Source organism: Nannobrachium achirus (genome assembly GCF_963921795.1).
Source record: "Nannobrachium achirus genome assembly, chromosome: 4".
Lineage (NCBI taxonomy): Eukaryota > Metazoa > Chordata > Actinopteri > Myctophiformes > Myctophidae > Nannobrachium > Nannobrachium achirus.
This window is the reverse complement of record NC_137813.1, coordinates 36655445-36676528: the sequence shown is the minus strand read 5'-3', so window position 1 is coordinate 36676528 and position 21084 is coordinate 36655445. Positions and strand designations below refer to the sequence as shown.

General features: G+C 42.6%; 1 protein-coding gene across 1 annotated transcript in view; it reads right to left on the bottom strand.

Annotated features, from left to right (window-relative positions):
• Nucleotides 1-21084, bottom strand: part of mybpc2a (myosin binding protein Ca) — a gene marked incomplete at both ends in the record, with an annotated part of 60025 nt that overhangs the window by 11239 nt on the left and 27702 nt on the right. Inside the window, 19 exons of the mRNA XM_080723266.1 lie at nucleotides 133-300; nucleotides 851-985; nucleotides 1820-2008; nucleotides 3896-4000; nucleotides 4499-4658; nucleotides 5399-5538; nucleotides 5830-5859; nucleotides 6014-6120; nucleotides 6601-6766; nucleotides 10824-10993; nucleotides 11188-11293; nucleotides 13041-13165; nucleotides 13540-13672; nucleotides 14450-14625; nucleotides 14775-14831; nucleotides 18786-18837; nucleotides 19094-19211; nucleotides 19387-19535; nucleotides 20296-20382. Coding sequence (XP_080579392.1) covers nucleotides 133-300; nucleotides 851-985; nucleotides 1820-2008; nucleotides 3896-4000; nucleotides 4499-4658; nucleotides 5399-5538; nucleotides 5830-5859; nucleotides 6014-6120; nucleotides 6601-6766; nucleotides 10824-10993; nucleotides 11188-11293; nucleotides 13041-13165; nucleotides 13540-13672; nucleotides 14450-14625; nucleotides 14775-14831; nucleotides 18786-18837; nucleotides 19094-19211; nucleotides 19387-19535; nucleotides 20296-20382 — 2373 coding nt within the window. The remainder of the gene's footprint in view (nucleotides 1-132; nucleotides 301-850; nucleotides 986-1819; nucleotides 2009-3895; nucleotides 4001-4498; nucleotides 4659-5398; nucleotides 5539-5829; nucleotides 5860-6013; nucleotides 6121-6600; nucleotides 6767-10823; nucleotides 10994-11187; nucleotides 11294-13040; nucleotides 13166-13539; nucleotides 13673-14449; nucleotides 14626-14774; nucleotides 14832-18785; nucleotides 18838-19093; nucleotides 19212-19386; nucleotides 19536-20295; nucleotides 20383-21084) is intronic.

Below are 21084 nucleotides of genomic sequence, written 5' to 3'. Positions count from 1 at the left end.
AAATAAAACATATATATGGAGACACAAGGTTTATGCCCAACAGCAACGACATGTACAGCATACGATAGAAGGTGTTGGTATAATTTCTTTTACAAAATTATGTCAGACATTAGAACACATGACATGTCTGACCCATGATCTCTCTGATGATGACAGCCTGTCCCAGGGTGGCGGGGTTGCTTCGTCCAGCGATGTTGACGGCTACCACTCTGAAGAGCATCTTCTCTCCCTTCTGCAGATTCTTCACCCGGTACTGGGTCTTCTCTACTGGATCCGTGTTGGCCTGCACCCACTCATCACCTGAGTTGGGATTAACAGAAGATAATACGAGTGTATTGTTTTATAATAATAAAATGATAGGACAATGCATATCGTCGTTGTCGAGTGGAAACCTTGTATGTCCAAAACCGTTTGTATTGCATTTATCATTTTTAAAATGATTTAATCTAGTGAAAACAGCCGATCTACAAGCACACAACGCCCTTAGATCAGCTGTTTTCACTACGTTTGTGCGATGGCTATATGATGGAGCAGGGCTTTACTTTGCGAAAAAAAAAAGGTTTCTGCCAGACAGTGACGATATATGTTTTTGTGTTATCAATTACTAATTGTCTTTTCTTCTCTGTTATTTTAGTATTAATAAACGTTGTCGTATTTGTATTAACCTGTATGATTATTATGCTGCTTGTTTGTCTGTAAAGCACTTTGTAACCTCGTTTGGAAAAGTGCTATATAAATAAATTCATTATCATATACACCACATGCGGTGCAAAGTTCTTGACAAATGGCTCCAAAATAATAGGGCAACATACCGTTATTATTACATACACATTAGTATGATCGTCCTTACTTCCTTCTTTGCAGTACTCGATGATGTATCCTTCGATGCCTCCACCTCCAATCCTCTCTGGCGGGCGCCACTTCAGTGCACAGGTGCTGTCGGTGACATCCTCCACCGTGAGACGGGTGGGCTCGCTGGTGGGGGCTGCAGAAGACAGGAGGTCATTAATACCCTTAATATGGAAAGTAATGGATTGGAGGGTTAAGCTGCCTTAAGCCCAATTTATACCTCGTGGCATGGCAGCGTCGCGCGTCAGAAATAGCCGACCTACAAGCTCACAAGGCGCGGCGGATGCGACGCACTGTGAGCTTGTAGGTTTGCTATTTCTGGCATGCAGCAGCGCCGTGCGATGGAGCATAAATTTGGCTTTAGACTGAGCATAGTGAGCAAATCCTCCGTTAATATCCTTCCTTCTACGCAGTAAAATATGGAACCATATTTTGGTTCCATGTGTATGCTCTGTATGCTGTAAAGCTGCAATCCGGAAATTATTTAAATTATTAAAAGTTATTTTAACCAATCTGTAGAGTGTAACTACTTGTACATCTTCAGTGGTTACAGGTAGTCTCCCTATTCTTCCACTGAGAAATCTAGACCCATGGGACCCCATTTTCACTCATGCCTTACCCCTCATCCCTAAACGTTGTAGTTCAAATACCTGATCTACAATATCACAACGTGTAGATTGGCTATTTGAAGTATTTGGAAATGTTTTTCAAAATAGTAAAAAAAGGAAAAGAAGTTTAGCGATAAGGGGTAAAGCATGGACAAAAATAGCACCCACATGGTGTCAGCTAGGCCACCTACTGGCTGACAAGTAGTAATTTGACAGAAGATCATAAGTGCAACATCTCCCCTTTCCACACAGAGACCGCATCCGGGCTGAGAGGTAGAAATGGGGTCTCTCATGTGGGTTTGAAATGGATTGCAGCTTCAAATGAACACTGGCATTTGTAATGACAAACGGCTGCCACACACCGACGGGCATGAAGGGCTTGGAGGTAGCGCTGGGCTGAGAGATGCCGATGCCGTTGACAGCGAACACCCTCATCTCATACATCACGCCTTCAATCATCTTCTTGGCCTCATACGTGTTGGACTCGTACACGTCAAAGTTCAGCTTGGTCCATCTGTCGGAGCCCTTCTTCCTTCTCTCCATCAGGTACCCTGAGGACAGAGGTAGGGCATTCACCAATAGTGATTTTTAGTATTCGAATTATTCGACCTCTTAAGTATTCGAATAGTCGAATATTGACTGGCCAAACTGTCAAATATTAAGTCAGCAAGAGGAGAAACATTGTGAAAATAGCCGATCTACATGCTCACAACGCCTCGCAACGTGAGCATGTAGATCTGCTATTTTCACAATATTTATCTGTGGAACAGAGTCATATTAAATGTAATACCTACAATTCCAAGTGCTTGTCAGGGTGGGGGACCCCAGTTCATTTGTGTTTATTTTGGGGGTCACGGCCTAAAAAGGTTTGAGAACCCCTGGTATAGAGCATTAACACATTCATCCGCCAGGGGCATTGACAATTCATTCTTATGACTTTCTATCTAGCCAAGCTTTATAAACTATATTTTTTAAAGAGAAAACACTAAAATAAAATAAGCGAATATTCGACTTCAGTGAACAACGTCGAATAGTGACTTTGATATTCGAACATTCGAATATTCGAATATTTGGTGAATGCCCTAGACAGAGGTGGAATGCAACTTATGGACATTTACTCAAGTACTTACTAAGTAAGCAGTGGTGGAAAAGGTACCCACGTTCTTTACTTAAGTAAAAGCATCAATACTGCAATGTAGGAATACGATCTGTAAAGACAACATTTACTCAAGTACTTACTAAGTAAGCAGTGGTGGAAAAGGTACCCACGTTCTTTACTTAAGTAAAAGCATCAATACTGCAATGTAGGAATACGATCTGTAAAGACCTGTATTCAAAATGTACTTCAGTAAAAGTACAAAAGTATTGGTATCAAAATGTACTTATAGTACCAAAAGTAGAAAGTACTCATTGTGCAGAATGTGCCATACTGCCATTTCAAAATGTCAAATGAATAAAATATTTTGAAAATAGATGTGACGCATTGTGAGTTTGTAGATCGGCTATTTTCAAATGGCCAAAATGTATTGTAGGCAAGTGGCTGTAATGCATGTTTTGTAATAATAATCAAAATCTGCAAAGTAACTAGTAACTAAACGTTTCAAATAATTGTAGTGGAGTAAAAGTACAATATTTGCCTCTGAGATGTAGTGGAGTAGAAGTAAAAGTACTGAAAATTGGGTATGTTTGTTTACCCGAGCAATTCCATTTTTTGATAGAGTATATGATTGATTGATTGATTGATTAGTTTATTTTTTGTGTCCTGCACACAAAGTGCCCAACCCTCATGGGTTTATAAGACACCATTTCAAGTTTACAGTATACTTCCACATCTCAGGGTAACATTTTCAATGAAGGACTTTTACTTGTAACATGGTATTTCTACACTGTGGTATTGCTACTATTACTTTAAATATAATCCACAGTGCTTTTTCTACCACTGCCTGGGGGAGGGGGAGGGGGAGGAGGGGTGGGCTGTTGGCAGAACACAGCAAGGTCATTTCTTTCTGAGGCAGGAGCAGCCGCAGCAGCAGAGCCTTTCTGGAGTGACTATAAAAACGTGGCGATGTAACAAATAAACAGTGTGGATTCCAAAGTGAGTGTAATTCTCCTGGGGTTGAGACATCAGATGTCGAACATCAGATCGTCACTGTCGGGCGGAAACCTCGTATCTCCAAGTTTCAAATGTGTAAATATTTGTAAAGCACTGCCTCATCACACAAGGCCATCGCACAAAAGTATAGTGAAAACAGCTGATCTACAAGCACACAACGCCTCGCGGTGCGAGGCGTTGTGTGCTTGTAGATCGGCTGTTTTCACTAGTTTAAATGATTTTAAAAATGATAAATACAAAACAAACGGTTTTGGACGTACAAGGTTTCCACCCGACAACGAGGAGATGCTGTTGGGAGGAGAACAGGGGGGGGGGGATGGGGTACCTTTAATGGGAACTCCACCGTCGAACACAGGCGGGTCCCATGTGACGGTAGCAAAGTCCTCTCCGACTGACACGCATTTGATATTCTCAGGGGGGTCGGGGACATCTGGAGAGACAGGTTACAGCAGGATAGCAAGTAGTTGGGGAAAGAAAGAACAGAGAGATAGAGATGAGACAAGAACTAGACAAAAGAGAGTGTGGGTAAGTGTATTTTGGGTTTCCAGGTAAATTGTGTTGCTTGCAGGGTAAACAGTCATCACTCTTACATTCCCATGTTAACCATGTATTTTTAGATTGTTGGCGAAACATTTTTTAATTATGATGTTTTCTTTTGTGTGGAACATTATGCTCTGTTGTGATGCTGGACACCGATTCCTCTCCTTACTGCCTCGGCTGCCAAAAAGACAAGAATGATTAGCTTTGTAAAGCTAGCAGGCATTATTTAAAACACACCTGTAGCATCAGCTAATGAGATAACGCTCACCCGTGACGGCTCAACTGACCCCGAGTTTATCTACAGGAGCGAGAGTGGAGGAGTGTGGGACTAATAGAGAAAGACCCTGAAGACAAAAAGAAAAAGACAAAATGATAAAGAGGCACTGACCCACGATCTTGACATACAGTTGAGCCTTGTCCTCTCCGGCAGGATTGGTCACAGTGATAGAGTACTTCCCCTCGTCATCTCTCACTGCCCCGTCGATAACAAAGCTACTTAGGCCCTCCATTGTCTCCACCCGGACTCTTCCTTCACCTTCCTCCATCACCTGAGAGAAAGAGAGAGAGAGCGGGAGAGGGAGGGAAGGAGAGAGAGAGAGAGAGAGAGTGAGAGAGAGGGGGGGAGGGAAATAGGTTGGGGGTGGATGATTAGGATACAATGGCTACAGTGACAGGTGATTCACTGTTTGTCTCTGTTTTACCATGTAGTGACATATTAGGATATATTAGGATATATCAGAATGTTGACACACACAGACATAGGCCTACGTCAGAAGGAGGCATGCACCGCACGTATGCTCTACTACGGTCTCACAAATAGAGATACGTTTCTAGAGAGAGTAATGAGTGAGACAGAGCAAAAGTAGCACATATAATGTACTTCATCATACAGTACATCGAAAATAGCTAGGAGTTATATCTTCGTTGTCGGGTGGAAACCTGTAAGTCCAAAAGCGTTTGTTTTTGTCATTTAAAAAAATTAACTAAACTAGTGAAAACAGCCGATCAAAAGCACACAACGCCATGCGGTGCGAGGCGTTGTGTGCTTGCAGATCGTCTGTTTTCACTACTTTTGTGCGATGGCCTTATATGATGAAGCAGTGCTTTACTTTGCGAAAAAACGTAAAAATGTGAAACTTGGAAATACAAGGTTTCTGCCCAACAGTGACGATATATTGGGCATTAGATAGAGAGAGAGAGATAGAGAGAGAGAGAGAGAGAGAGAGAGAGAGAGAGAGAGAGAGAGAGAGAGAGAGAGAGAGAGAGAGAGAGAGAGAGCAGTCCTTACTGTGTCTCCTGTCATCCAACACACAGTGGGGGCGGGATCTCCTGTGATCTCCACATCAAGGCGGAGCTTGTTGCCAGCGACAACCACAATGGTGTTCTTATTGCCTGTGCCGCTGGTGTCCAGATGGATCTTGGGAGGCTCTGTGATTGGTCAGCAATAAGCCTGATCTATACTTCATCGCACAACAGTGTTGCGTGCCGAAAATAGCAGACCTACAAGTTCACGGTGCGTCGCGGACGCGACTAGTTGTGAGCTCGTAGGTCGACTATTTTCGGTGCATGACGGCGTCGCGTGGCAAAGTATAAATCGGCCTTTAGAGGGTGTGGGGGGTGAGTATAAGGCTTGTTGTCAAAAGTGCCCATATACAGTGGCGCATTTAGCAATCAAGCCAGTAAAAAGCATTTGATATATTCAGCTAAAACCAGACTTACCTTGGTGGGGAACATACTCAATCTTGATTTCTGAGGAAAATAGGAAAAAGATGTGAATCAGCGTTATTCAAACTTTGAGAGGGTTTGCGTGTATTCAGCAAAACCGTCAAGAGCCTCATATCATTGTCAGTCTCTCTCTCTCTCTCTCTCTCTCTCTCTCTCTCTCTCTCTCTCTCTCTCTTACCAATGAAGTTAAGTTTGGCAGAGAGAGAAAGTGCATAGCCTTCAGGAATAAAGGTATAATCCCCAGCATCCTCTGGCTTCACGTCGTCAATCGTCAGCTTGTGAATCCTGGGAAGATTTTACCAGATGTTATTACCAAGGAGAAAACATCTCATCATGACCCACGCTTATGCAAAATACAGTCACCCGGCAACATACTTTATAATGCAATATCAGGGAGTGAGAATCACGCTAAATGGCTTTCACCTTGTGTGACCATTATCGCCATGGCATGTCGTCTGCTGGATGGACTGATATTCCTGATAACGCCCTTAAGGGTTCTCTGTGTGTGTGTGTGTGTGTGTGTGTGTGTGTGTGTGCGCGCTTGCGTGCGTGCGTGTGTGTGTGTGTGTGTGTGTGTGTGTGTGTTTGTGTGTGTGTGTGTGTGTGTGTGTGTGTGTGTGTGTGTGTGTGTGTGTGTGTGTGAATATATTTAACGAATATATTTAGCCTTAGTTTAAGCCATCATTATTTTGTATTTATTCTTCTTTTTGGGTTTTCGTCAGTAAAAAAAGGTAGTCGACCAACATGTCGGGACGACGACACTACCTTCCGATGTGTGACATTTTGATGCGTTTGCTGGGCAGCACTTCAACGCCGTCCTTGAACCACTTTCCTTTCACGTTCTCGTCCGACACTTCACACTTGAACACAGCCTGCTCTGAGGCCTTCAGCGACAGGTCAGCCAGACTCTGCAGCACCTCCAGCTCCTTGTCTGAAGCACAGAAGATGAGGAGGAAGAGCGAGAGAAAAGTGAATGAGAAACATGTCTTCACAGGTATTTCTGCCTTTCAAGGAGAAGGGCAGCGTGAAGAGAGAAGTGGTACATGCAGGGAAAGGGTAGTTAGTACACGTTGAAATTGTACATTTTATGTATGTGTAACTCTGTAAGTGTACAAATGTAACCACGTGGATCCATCTGTACACCTTCCGGGTATGATGATGATGTCACGTGCATGCCCTCTATTGTGAGGACACGTGAAAATGTGACCAAATCTGTGGGTGACAGAGTTATCCAGCGTCTTAGTGCTTTCAAGACATAACGAACTGTGTCATATTTTCTCTTTATAGAATGTAGTAAATCAGGGTTTTGGTACCATTTCTGTTGTTTCTCCTATTAGACTGAATTATTAGACTGAATCTCTGAAAGGTCCAGGAAGGACTTGAGAGGTGATGACTGAAAGCAGCAGAGTTGTTCAGTAGAGTTGTTCTTTATTGACAGAGTATCAGTTCCATGAGTAGCTGGAGCGGGAGCTCCCAGCTTTTCCAACAGTCCTCCGCCGTTCGCGGGCTTCTCTCCTTCTCAAGACACATTTTGCTATCACCTAAATACAGTACAGATCTAACAAAGAGGAGGGGTCAAAGACTCCTATGTCATAGGTCAGAGGTGGATTTGGTCTCCAATCTTAACAAAAGATCTGGCTTGGTGATGCTCTGTAGTTTTCCGCTGCCTGCAGAGACCTCCCAAAATAGATTACCCTACCATGTGTCTCATGTCAAGATCTCATGTCAGACCTAAACCTAACTCACTCTTAATGTAATGTCTACTTTAATGTGCAATGCATATACTGTATATCTCACTTATATAAACCTAAGCCCTTAAAACATGTGTTTGCATCCTACCATTTAAAAGAGTGTAAAGTCTGTAAACCTTAAATTATACTTTGCTAAGGAATGTCAAGAAGACAAGATGGGACGGCCAGCATGTTGTCCCCTAAGCTAAACACATGGATGGATAGGATAGGAGCTCAGCAGATGCCTGGCAGTTTCACTGTCTTTTATGACTTTAGGGTCCACAGGTGGCCATTTAAACAAAGAGCAGGATTTAGAACTCAGTTGAAACACAAACAAACCTAATCAGATCTCGTCTTGCCTTGGGGAGGTTTGGAGTGAGGCTGTCTACACAGCCATTTGCTCAAATTCCACACTTCATTACAATAGTTGATATTATGCTGAATTATTATGCCTTATTGTCTGATCAGATATACTTCAAGAACAATAGGATTCAGGTTAAATCTAAGCTTTGGATGAGACACATAAAACAGTTTGTTGCGACCGTAGGTCGCATTTACTACCAAAACCTCCACGGGCTATCTGTGAGTGAGTGAGTGAGTCAGTCAGTGAGTCAGTGAGTCCGTCACACTTTTGCCCTGCTCATATCTCCACAACCGTTGCCCCCATCCATGCCAAATTTTGCACACACACTCCTTGACTGCCAAACTACAACCTCCAAGGACCCCCGGAGCCCCAGGGACCCCCAGGTCCCTGGGGGACCCCCAGATGTAAAAAATGACCAAATGTGCTCACACGTCACACGTCACACTTTTTCCCTGCTTATATCTCCGCACCTGTTGACCCGATCCATGCCAGATTTTACACACACACTCCTTGCCTGCCAAACTACAACCTCCAAGGACCCCCGGAGCCCCAGGGACCCCCAGGTCCCTGGGGGACCCCCAGATGTAAAAAATGACCAAATGTGCAAAAATGACCAAATGACCACCCCAACGGGGCTGCTCACGGGGAATTCCCGGGGACCACCGACTCCTGGTGCTCCAGAACGGATGCAAAAGTGGTGGCGCCCCCAGTGGAGGACCCCCTGCCACTGCAGCGCACATAAAATGCCGTAACTCGGGCTAGGAGCGTCCGGGAGAGCCGGGGCCGGTACCTATTCGTCCGCCAAGGCAACGCGGAGACCCCACCCCTCATTTCTCACATGGCCCTATTCTAGCGCCACCTTCAGGCCGATTTTTAAAACACATTTTTGGACACTGCTCCTACAGTTTTTGCCCTAAAATCACAAATATCACTACACAGCATGTCTACACTCATGTCATCAACATGGATCAGGAAGATTTTGGAAAAACAAATCTTTGCCCTATTTGTGGAGATAAGCCACCTACGGTCGCTTATCTCCCGATTAGGGAGTCTTACTGGTTTATATATTATTTATATTTTCTAAATGTTAATGTTTTAACTTTAATTAATTAATTCACTCATGAATTCATTTATATATTTGCCTTATAGTTATTTACCAGCATTACTATGTATTTATTATCATAGCAGTAACTAATTATTCCTTCAGCACTGTGGAAATCAATACCACAAAATGGCCTCAAGTGGGCATACTGAACGGCTGGTTGATCGGATGCACCGATCGGATCGGATCGGATCGGTGAATTTACCTTTTGATCTAAACCACCGATTATCACCGATCACACTTTGATCGGCCCGATCCGATCCATTGCCGATTGATCGGTAACATCTCTAATAAATATATATTATATCAATGAGTCACTTGTGATAGGGAGCAGTGATATGGTTCAATTTGCCCATAGGCTTGGGGATTCAGAGCTTTCTGCTGTCTCTGTAGCTATTTCTGTGTACTTCCAGTTTCTAGGTCAAAAAGAAATCTTTGGCGCCACTCATTAAATATTAGCTATCACTGTTCTATTGTGTAATGTGACGTAGGCATATCTAATTAATATTAACGTTTGTTTTACAGAGTCGTATCAAGGGGGGGCGTGGTTTCACTGTATGCTTGTTTCAGCCAGAGAGAAGAGCAGGCGCTGTCAACAGACAGTTACACTGTGTGGTGCCTGTGTTATTTTCTGTGTAGTGTAGTGTGTGTGTGTGTGTGTGTGTGTGTGTGTGTGTGTGTGTGTGTGTGTGTGTGTGCGTGTGTGTGTGTGTGCGTGCGTGCGTGTCGTGACATGCACACACACACACACACACACACACACACACACACACACAACGTCGACACACGAAAAATAGCAGATCTACAAGCTCACAATGCGTCGCGAAAGCGACGCGTTGTGAGCTTGTATATCGGCTATGTATGTAGCCTAGCTAGCTAATAGCCGTAGAGCCGAAACCAACGTGTTTACATGAGAAGCTTCTGCTGCTACGGCTGTTAGCTAGGCTACATAGCTACATAGCAGATATACAAGCTCACAACGCGTCGCTTTTGCGACGCGTTGTGAGCTTGTAGATCTGCTCGTTTTCGTGTGTGGACGTTGTGTGTGTGCGCGCACTGTCACGACACACACACACACACACACACACACACACACACACACACACACACTACACAGCAAATAGCTATAACGCTAGCCTAGCGTCCATTCTTCACTGGTTCCGTGGTCCAGAGCTGGAGAAAGTTTGTCCATGGATAAAAGCTCAGACAGCTTGTTTGTAAAATACCTGCACATTTTAATTGGTTATAGAACATGGAGTTGCAGAATCTTTATACTTTTTACACCTCCAATGGCTGGTTTTAAAAAATGTTTCCGAAATGGAAAAGCAACAAGTGACCACTGCTGACAGCTTCGCTCTGTCTCTCTCTGATAGAAGACGCATTACTCCGCCCCCTCCCCCCACAACGGCAGATAACCACGCCTACATTTCAGATTTCTTTTCATGTTCTGAAATCCCATAAAACAAATTAGAGGCGGGGTTTCATGCTCCTTTAAGTATGCCTTGTTGTCATGGTGGGTGGTGACCCAGCTGAAGTTAGTCACAACCACAGTGTTGGGTGAATGGTAAAAGGGGAGGAGATGGTTATATGATGTCACTCTATCTGTGTTTTTGGATCGGCACTTTTGATCCACAAGGTGGCAGCCTCGAGGAAGAAACCCAAAATACAATACATAATTGCTCATAACAACCACACCAGTGGGTCTAATGAAATACTGTCAACCTCCTAGACACATGAAAACCAGAAAAAGTACAAAACTATGGCACCACCTCTTTAACAAGAAACAAGGTACCTTCAACTTCCAACTCTGCTTTTGACTCTCCACCAGTGGTGATAGCGTAGTAGGTTCCAATGTCCTCCTTGGTAGCTTCATTAATGATCAGTATGTGCTTTTTGCCATCCTTCTTAAACCTGTACTTTGAACCTGGTGTGTCTCTGTTCAGCTCCACGCCATCTTTCATCCTATAAAGAAACACCATAACCAATAACCATGCACCAGACACACGCACAAGGTTTGTAGCCAAACTACATGGGGGGTCTTTGACATGAAAAAGTGTATAAGAACCACTGATTATAGAAACATACATTTTTCAAAAAACCTTTAGAAGACATTTTGTAGAATTAGCGTAAAAAAGTAAAAATAATGGTTTCGTCACCATTTCACATCAGCTCCATCCTCAGATACTTCCACCTCAAACTCCACCTTCTCGCCCACAATGGTGTGCACGTCATCCAGCAGCTTGGTGATGGTGACAGGGGGCGCTGGGGAGAGACAACAGGTCTTGGTCAAACGTCATCAAGGGGTCTCTACCACAAAGTTACAGAGCCCCCCCCCCATCTACCAGCTGGACATACTAAATAACCCTCTTCTTAGTTCTTATACAGTCTCTACTAGCCTACTTCATTTAGCATCTATTTCCATCTCTGGGGAGGAAGGTGTGGCTAATTATGTACCATCTTTCCCACGCTAATGAAGTTGGGTAAAGACGTGTAATACTTAATTTGTAACACTTTCATTCACATTCACAACAACATTCCTAACAATTAATATGCTGTCTGCGCAAATGGGTCTGCAGTGCACCACAACACTCTGGGGATGACGGCTATACTGTAGCTGTCATCTCAACGTCCATCTGTCGCAGTGTTGGAAAAAGTACATTATTTAAAGTTTTTAAATAATTGTAGTGGAGTAAAAGTATAATATTTGCCTCTGAGATGTAGTGGAGTAGAAGTAAAAGTATTGTAAATTGGATATACTCAAGTAAAGTACAAATACCTAACAATTGTACTTAAGTACAGTAGGCTACTTGAGTAAATGCACTTAGTTACTTTCCACCACTGCTCTGTCGTCCATTTAAACATCCTCTTTTTCCTCTCCAGTGTCAGTTGAAATCAATTCCATCAATTCTGTCTCTAAGTGAATCATGGAACCACTTTAACATGTACGGTTTCATGTCATGTTCGCAGGAACACAATATACACCAGTCCATGCCACGACATGGGAAAAGCCCAGCTACTTTATGTGTTGAGTAACAGAGTTTGACAGTGCAATGCTGAGCTGTAGATACTGTCTGCCACCTGCTTAACACCCCACTGCCTTCTGTAATGTCCGGATAAATCAACACACAACATAGTGATATTGATAAAGACATTCGCAAACAGCGACAGGGCCCACATGTGGACACGGATGCAAGAAGACAATAGATAATAGTGTCTGCAGTTACCCTTTTCAATGGCCTCTGATGTGATAATGCAGGTACATAATGAGTGGGAATGCTTCATTTACCAGCAGCTACAAATTAAAATCTGGAGTTTAACTCTGTAAGTGTAAAACCATTACAGCAGCTACAAATTAAAATCTGGAGTTTAACTCTGTAAGTGTAAAACCTGACCTGTGATTATGGAAGCCCATTTCCACCGATGAGTAAAAATAAAAAGGCTTGACGTTTCTTTCTCGCAATTTTATGACTATGATATGATAAAAGTGGGGATTGCAAGAACAAAATTCAGAATTCTGAGAGAGATATATAACTGTGAGTATTTAAAAACAAATACCTTTTTTTGTTTCTACATAAAGGGAGCAATTCCATATTTTTTGTCATTTTACACATTTTTTATACTTAAAAATGAACACACCAATTTCACTGTGTAGGCTTAGGCTACAGTACATTCAATAAACACTCTGATACTCGCATGCATACATAGAGAAGACCCAACGAATATAATATAACAAAGAGACACAATGAATATAATATCTGACACAAACAAACGCCGGCAATGCAATGCTGTGGGGGCGATGCACATAAAGCCTAAACAATTCAAGCATCAGAAACATAATGACTAAGCAGCCAACAGAGCAGGATCGTGGCGAGACATAAAACTGACATGCAAAGACAAACGAGGCCAGCTGAGCAGACAAGCCTCGCGGAGCTGAAATAACACCCCTCACAAAACTGAAAAGAGCTCCCTCCACCACAAAGGGAAGCGGTGGAGACAATGAGCTGCGTACCTTTAACAAAGAGCTCCGTAAAGAGCTTATCCTCTCCGATCACACACTCGTAGGCTGCGTCATCTGCCAGGTTGCACTTGTTGATGGTGAGAGTCCGTTTGTTGCCAATACTCTCAAACACGTACCTGGCAAACAGGGAGTGGGGGGGCAGAAAGGATATTGAATATTGCCTCTCAACTAGATACCATCTGGAATTGTGGATATCATAATAATTTGACATGGCATAAGTGTTGTCTTTTCCTGGCTTTAATCACTTAAATAAAGGTATATTATGTCTTGTGCATGAATGCACGTTTCATGCACTCATTAATGCATGAGTGCATGCACGTATGTACTGTATGTGCTTATATGTGAGATGTACTTGGAGAGTGTGATACTGCAGGCATGAGACAGCCTGCAGACCTGGTGGTGTATTGTGTGAAAAGCATGAGTTGGCAGGCCCTGACCTATAGCAGCAATACACAGTACACACCAATAATGATAGCTTTGGTTTGCTCACTTGGCAGAGGGTTTGATTTCCGTTCCGTTCTTGAGCCATTTGACCTGGGCGTTGGCGTCAGCGACCTCTACGCACATCTGGATCCTTTTGCCTTTGTCCACTGTGTACTGTGACTCCAGTCTGGACAGGAAGGCTGAGGAGGAGGGGAAATAGTCCAACGTTTCACTTAGAAGTATCAATACTGCAACCTAGAAATACTCTATTACAAGTTCAAGTCAGGAATACAAAATGTGCTTGAGCAAAAGTACAAAAGTATTGGCATTAAAATGTACCGGTATTTAAAGTACCAAAAGTAAAAGTACTCATTATATGGAATGTCCCATTTCAAGTTTTCAAATGTATATAAATCTTTTGAAAATAGCCGATATACAAGCTCACAATGCGTTGCGATGTGACACATTGTGAGCTTGTAGATCGGCCATTTTCAAATGGACAAAATATATATACTGTCGGTTAATAAGTGGTTAATGTATGTTTTGTAATAATAATAATCAAAATCTGCAAAGTAACTAGTAACTAATGTTTTAAAAGTACAACATTTGCCTCTGAGATGAAGTGGAGTAGAAGTAAACGTAAAAGTATTGGAAATGTTTAATACTCAAGTAAAGAAAAAATACCTAAGAAATGTACTTAAGTAAAGTACCTGAGTAAATCTACTTAGTTACTTTCCGCATCTCCAACACAATCTAGTGCTGATTGCATATCGATATGAAAAACTAGTGAAAATAGCCGATCTACAAGCACACAACGCCTCGCACCGTGAGCTTGTAGATCTGCTGTTTTCACTAGTTTTGTGCAACAGTCTTGAATGATGAAGCAGGGCTTACTTCACGAAAAAACACTCTCTGTACTCCTCCTGGTGCCTAACCCTTCTTCCTCCCTCCTCCCCTCCCATACTATCCCTCCTCACCATCACACTTCTTGGGTTCCTTTTTCTTCTTCATCTTATTCAGCATCTTCAGCATGCCTGTGAAGTCTGTGATGCCGTGCTCAAAGGCAATCTTCTCGTAGTCACAGGCCTGGGCAGTCTTCAAGATGTCCCACACGTCCACCTCATCTTTGGGGTCTGCCTCTTTTTTTCTCTCCCTGTGCGTGTGCGTGCGTGCGTGCGTGCGTGCGTGCGTGTATCAGAGAGAGAGAGAGAGAGAGAGAGAGACAGAAACAGTGAGAATGAGACAGGGGTAAAAGGGCAAAAGTGTTACAGTAAAGACTGTTTCACACTGAGTGTAATTTACCTTTTCTTTAGCAGAGCACTGAAGTCAAGGTCACCAGCGTCCTCATCTCCATCACCACTGGAGGCAATGAATAAAGACGCTTTTCATCTCAAGATAAATGTGAAAGAATCAAAGTTTTAGTGGCCGTCTATCTAAATAGCAAGGTACCTACAGCACGTTAAACAAAACTTACACCATTCAATACATTTTGGATTAAATGGTGAGAAAGAGCAGTGGTAGAAACTGGAATAATAGGCCTACATAAGACACAGACATTTTCTTCCACATTAAAAAGGCCCTATAAATAGCTGAGGAAATTATGAGACGCAATTACAGGAACAACAAACACAACGTGAGTGCATTCACTGTCATTCATTCGGTGAGGTTGTAATGAATCGGGGCCTCTGGTGACGGCTTACCCTTTCTTCGCTCTGTTTCCGATTGACGCCAAAAAGAAATTGGATGAGTGAGTGAACACATTGGATAGAGCAAAGAGCTTTGATGAAGACTATGAACAACCACGGCGCCCTAGATTCAAGTGACAGACAAATATTGGACAAGACACTGACAAGCTACACATTTATCACAGAGGCACAACATAAGCAAGAGCTTGCACTGTTCAAACAGTAAACAAGGCAAATAAAGGCATACACCACCAAAGTATGTAGCATTATACTGACATATAGCGGTACAGGTCCATTGCCTACATACACTCTTCTGTGATATATGAACATACAGTACACATATGAAAGCACTGCAATTAGTGCTTCTCTAACAGTCACAAAATCCAAATAGACCAGTGTGAAATAGCCTAAAATGACTGGAGGATATAACAATAATCCTGCTATTTCAAACATGGAACACACTGTAATTTGAGGGAGTATAGAAGCACATAATGGAAGGGTGCAAGTGAGTGAATGAAGCGAATGACATCAGAACACACAGAGTGGGGTTATATTCAGCTGGAGAATATAGAGGCTTTCCTGTACACAGAGATGTACACAGAGATGAACGACACCCATGAGACGTACAATACATTACACAGTAAAATGGAGTGTTAATTTAACTCTGAGCGGGTACCAAGATAAGAGTCTGCTATGGTGATCATCCACGGCATAGTACCAGCTCACCTTGACACAAATCTGCCTTTTTGCTTTTCCAGTCGGTAAAAGTACAAACTGGTTCTTTTTGTATCACCTCTGTCGAGGTTAAAAGCAAGCTCAGGTGATACCCGAAGGGGTCGTGAATACACTGCAGAGTACTGATTTGCCAGAGAGAATCATCACTAGGGTAATTTCGTAACTGTTATAAGTCAGACTCCCATATACCACTTATGAATGTGCACAAAGAATCCAAATACTGTATACTCAGCAAAGTACACAGTGGAAGGTTTTGCATTTCCAAAATCAGTGGGGTTCCTTTTCCATGCCGCCTGTATGTGCTTTGCAAGTTTCATGGAAATTCACCCTTTAGATTTGGATATACGGTATTTTGTGTGCAATTGCAAATTGTGGCCTAAGGGCTCGGTCACACAGCACTTTTATTCTACCAATGCATTTCAATGGAAATGGAGCGGTTTGCTGCCATTTGCGGTTTTCTGAAAAAATAAAAGATTATAATAGAAGCAGTGCTCTTCCAAGCACAGGTCTCTGCCAGGTCAGGTAGGTTATTGTGGCCTTCTTGTGGCGCTATAATACTAACAGGCCAATGTGAAAAGGGTGCCATGTCTTCTTGGGTGCAATAGGATTTGCATGATTTGAGGCATTTTGTTCCAATGTATTTAGCAAAAGTCAACCTGCGGGTGGCGTTATACTGTTACAGGCCAATGTGAAAAGGGTCGCATTTGTTCCTTGACCTAGTGGAAATGTGTGTGCAAAACCTCACGGAAATCGCAGGCTGCGTGCTGCGTGCATGATCTGAGGCATTTTGTTCAAAACTGACCAATCCTGCAAACGTTGGAAGCCAATGTTAGCCGATTAGGATAGAATATGAAATATTGGACAAATCCGTCTTGATCACATGACTATAGAGATACTGTGTACCGATTTGGATATGTATTTGTGAATTTTGGATACAATCTGATGGAGAATGGTAATATCAAAGAAAGAATGTGTTTTACATAAGTCGGCCTCCTGGTGGCGCTATGAAAGGCAAATATGAAAAATGCAGGGCAAAGGTTTTTCCTTGGCTTCTAGGCCTAGGGAGTGTGCATAAAAACTTTTACACTGATTGGTGGAGCTAAAGGTAAAAACACAAATGGGCCTGTTATAGCGCCACCATAAAGGCCCATTCCCACTGGGCCAGATAACAGATATCTGGAGATATTTCTCCAGATATTTTTCAATGCAAAGTGGATGGTAGATACAGATAAAAAAAACATTTGCCACAGATAAAAGTATCTGTGGCAAATATCTGTGGTATATATTTTTTTTATCTGTATCTACCATCCACTTTGCATTGAAAAATATCTGGAGAAATATCTCCAGATATCTGTTATCTGGCCCAGTGGGAATGGGCCTTTAGGCTGATTTGTAAAATGTGGCATTTCATCCTCTGCCTAGTGGGAATGTGCGCGCCCAATTTCACCAAGATTACATGCTGTGTTCATGATTTGAGGCATTTTGTTCAAAACGGACCAATCCTGCAAACTTTTGAAGCCGACCGGGCCAATGACGCCAGAGATTAGCTGGTAACAGACTAATCGGACGTACTTGAAAAAAAGAATGTAAGGCATCAAAATATACTTAAAGCACCAAAGTAAAAGTACAAAATGTTTGAATAGCAGATCTACAGTACAAGCTCACAATCGGGTTAATGTATAGTTTTATAATAATATTATAATGTATATATCTGCAAAATAACTAACTAATAAATAATTGTAGTGAAGTAAAAGTACAGTACAATATTTGTATCTGAGATGTAGTGGAGTAGAAGTAAAAGTATTGGAAATACTCAAGTAAAGTACAAATACCTAAAATACCTAAAAATTGTACTTAAGTACAGCACTTGAGTATATATACTTAGTTACTTTACACCACTGGTTAAAATTAACACTCTTTACAGTGTAAAACGAATCAAAATCACACAGTTGAGCCCCGCCATTGGAGATGGAGATACTTACTTACTTCCTGACAGAAGACAGTGGAGACTGTTTCTGATATTGGGCTAATCAAACTGTTGCGGTTCATTTATCACCTTTCTCCCTCTGTCTCTCTCTCATTCTCATAAAGATAACTCACACATTTTCCAGGGCAAACACGCAGACACCTCAAACACAATATGAAGACATTCTTGTGCATGTTGTGTTTCTCATCTTACCCTTTTTTAACCTGCCCTCTGATCAGAGAAAGGAAATCACAGACACAGTGTTTAAAAACATGGAAACATGGAACATGTAAAGCTGATTTCAGCCCACATAAAATGCACATGGGTGCACAGATACTGACAGTAAAGTCCTCATTGTTCATTTAGGAGGTGTAAAGATTGACCCATTATGAATCCATTTGGGTCAATGTGTACACTCTCAGAGTGATTTGAACCCTGAAGAGTTTACTGTACTGTAATGTGTTGCAGACCTACACACTCACAGAAAGACGTGTACATATACAGTACATGAATATAAACATAACATTTATACACAGATACATAACACAATCAAAGAGAGTGAGAGAGAAAGAGGAGGGAAGAGAGAGAAAACTGATACAGTGACGGCATCACAAAGACAAGTGAAGCCCCCCCCCTCCCGCCACCCTCCCACCAACAAAGACACTAAACCACGAGGGACCTCAGGTGAACCTGAAACACAGACGGCAGACGCAGACAGTAGGACGTGACAGGCGTGATCGAATCTCACAGAAGCCACAGATACCACAGCACGGATTGAGGAGGGATAGACACGCGCCCAAGGCAGAGACACTGGTAGACAGACTGACAGATGCCCAGAAGGCAGAGATCTATAGAGGAGCATATGGGAGACAGTGTGACGGGTGTCACGTTGTTGAATAGAAACCTCGCCGGCGCACCAACACTCACGATCGTTTAAACGCGTCCAGGAGGTTGGCCTGCTGTTGCTCCTCTTGCACGGCTGAAATCAGACAGAAAGGAGGGGTACTGGTGAGAGCTCCACTAGGTTATTCATTCATTACACAGTGGGGTGACTGGCGAAGGAATAATGGACTGATGACCCCCGCTAAGCCACTAAATGATGGGATCTAATGTGCATTGCACTGGTTGAGTTATTGGCTGACAAGGCCGGTTTACATGGGAGCGGGGGATCCACCCAGTGGAAGATGACAATAATGTGATTATAAGCAGCCTCTGAGTCTCTGAGCAAAACCTACCCTCGACGGAGACTTCGAAATGGCAGCTGTCGGTCTTGTCTTTGGCGGTGACCTCGCAGCGGTATCCACCTGCGTCTGCGTCCACCACTTTGATGATGCTCATCTCGTAAGTGTAGATCTGATATAAAGGGGGAGGGAGGGAAATGCAGGCAGTTAAATGAATACATACATACTGTAAAAGCGTGCACACTGTACACACTCACACACACAATTGTGCGCATATGAAAACACATACCGAAAAGAAAGATGGACAAATGTGGCCATGCACAGTACGTACACACACACACACACACCTTGGTGTTCCTGTCATAAGTTTCTTTGAATTGCAGGTGCTTCCCAGCTTTGCTACCAAGGTCATTCCATTTCCCCTTCAGCCATTTTATGGCAGGCTTCCTTGTCATCGTTGAGGAGTCCACTTTAGCCACAAAGGTGATGTCCTTCCCTGCCATATGCATGGGTGTGACACGCTGATTAGTAACATTGTGCAATTACACACATTTCAACTGCCATGGGGTAATTCAATATCATAAAGTAGCATTCTATAATGATATGTTTTCATATCACATTCTGTGTTTTTTTGTTGCAACAGTTAATAATAATGGATTGCATTTTTATAGCGCTTTTCTAAGCATGTCGCGAACTCAAAGCGCTTTACAGTGGTCCGTTCATTCATATTGTACATTGTTTTACGGATCAAATATTATATAAGGTTATTTATTTATTTTAATTATTATTATGTGACTCAGATGATGTTGATGATGGAAGGAGGAACACAATCAGGGGTGTCGCACCAAATTCTGGGCCCTGGGTACACGGATTCACTGCGTTATTTTGTGATATACCGGTACAAGCTCACAGCGAGCTTGTAGATTTGCTATTTTTGTGCAAGTCTTTGAAGGTTTTTTGAAAAACCTATGTTTTCTATGTCAGTAGTGCTCAAACTTTTTCATGTGAAGGACCCCCAAAATGATATGTATTTGGCCACGGACCCCCATCTCAAATATTTAGTTCCAGGAACCCCCCAGAAGCAAAATTTGAGTTACAAATCTACAAGCTCGCAGCGCGGCACTCGGTGCCCCACTGTGAGCTTCTATATCTGCTATTGTTCAATAGCTAAAGTATAACATAATTAAGGCCCCTCCACCTTGGGCCCCAGTAACTCAGTCCCACTCCCCCCCTTGTGACGCCCCTGTGAATGGTACCTTTCATAGCGGAGGCACTCTCTGGCATCAGCACAAACAGACCAGTCCCCTCACGCATCTGAGGCTCCTCCCCAGGAACCACTGGCTCTGTGACAGACGAGGGAGAGGCCACACACAGGTCCAGTTAGAACAGGAACTGTGATTTAACCACCATGCACTCACCATGGATACAATATACAGTACAGACATGGAACCAAGCAAACCGCCAAAAATCAACACTTTAGTGGATCTCTTTTGATCTCGCTGGTTGGCGTGAATCATCTCTCTGCTCGTATTGCAGACATCTATGAAGCCGCTGGGATTTGGTACTCATATTAGGATTTAATCATCCATGTCTATTGTTTATTTAAATCCTACGTAGATACTTAATACCACTACTAAGTAAGCTTACTTTTTTTTCCCCCCTCTAAACCAAATTTATTTATATTTTTGTTGATGATGATGATCATGATATTGTATTTTGGTGTTATTTTTATGGATTTTTTGGAATTTGTGTTTGTTTAAATGTTCTCAAAATGTATTCAAAAGCTATGTATCAACACTGATATGTATTGATGCTTGTATAGTGCTTTCCTTACCACATATGAACCCTAGTTTTGAATATTTTGGGGTGAACATTCGGCAGATCTAGCTTACAACACGTCACAACACAGCATGTTGTAAGCTGTAAGGTCATGTGTCACATGTGACATGTGATATTTGGTGTTGAGGGGGAAAAGGAGCGGAACTAGTATAAAGCCCCGGTGGGCCCCGTCATCTCCTGCTACCGTATGACCGTCTATACAAATG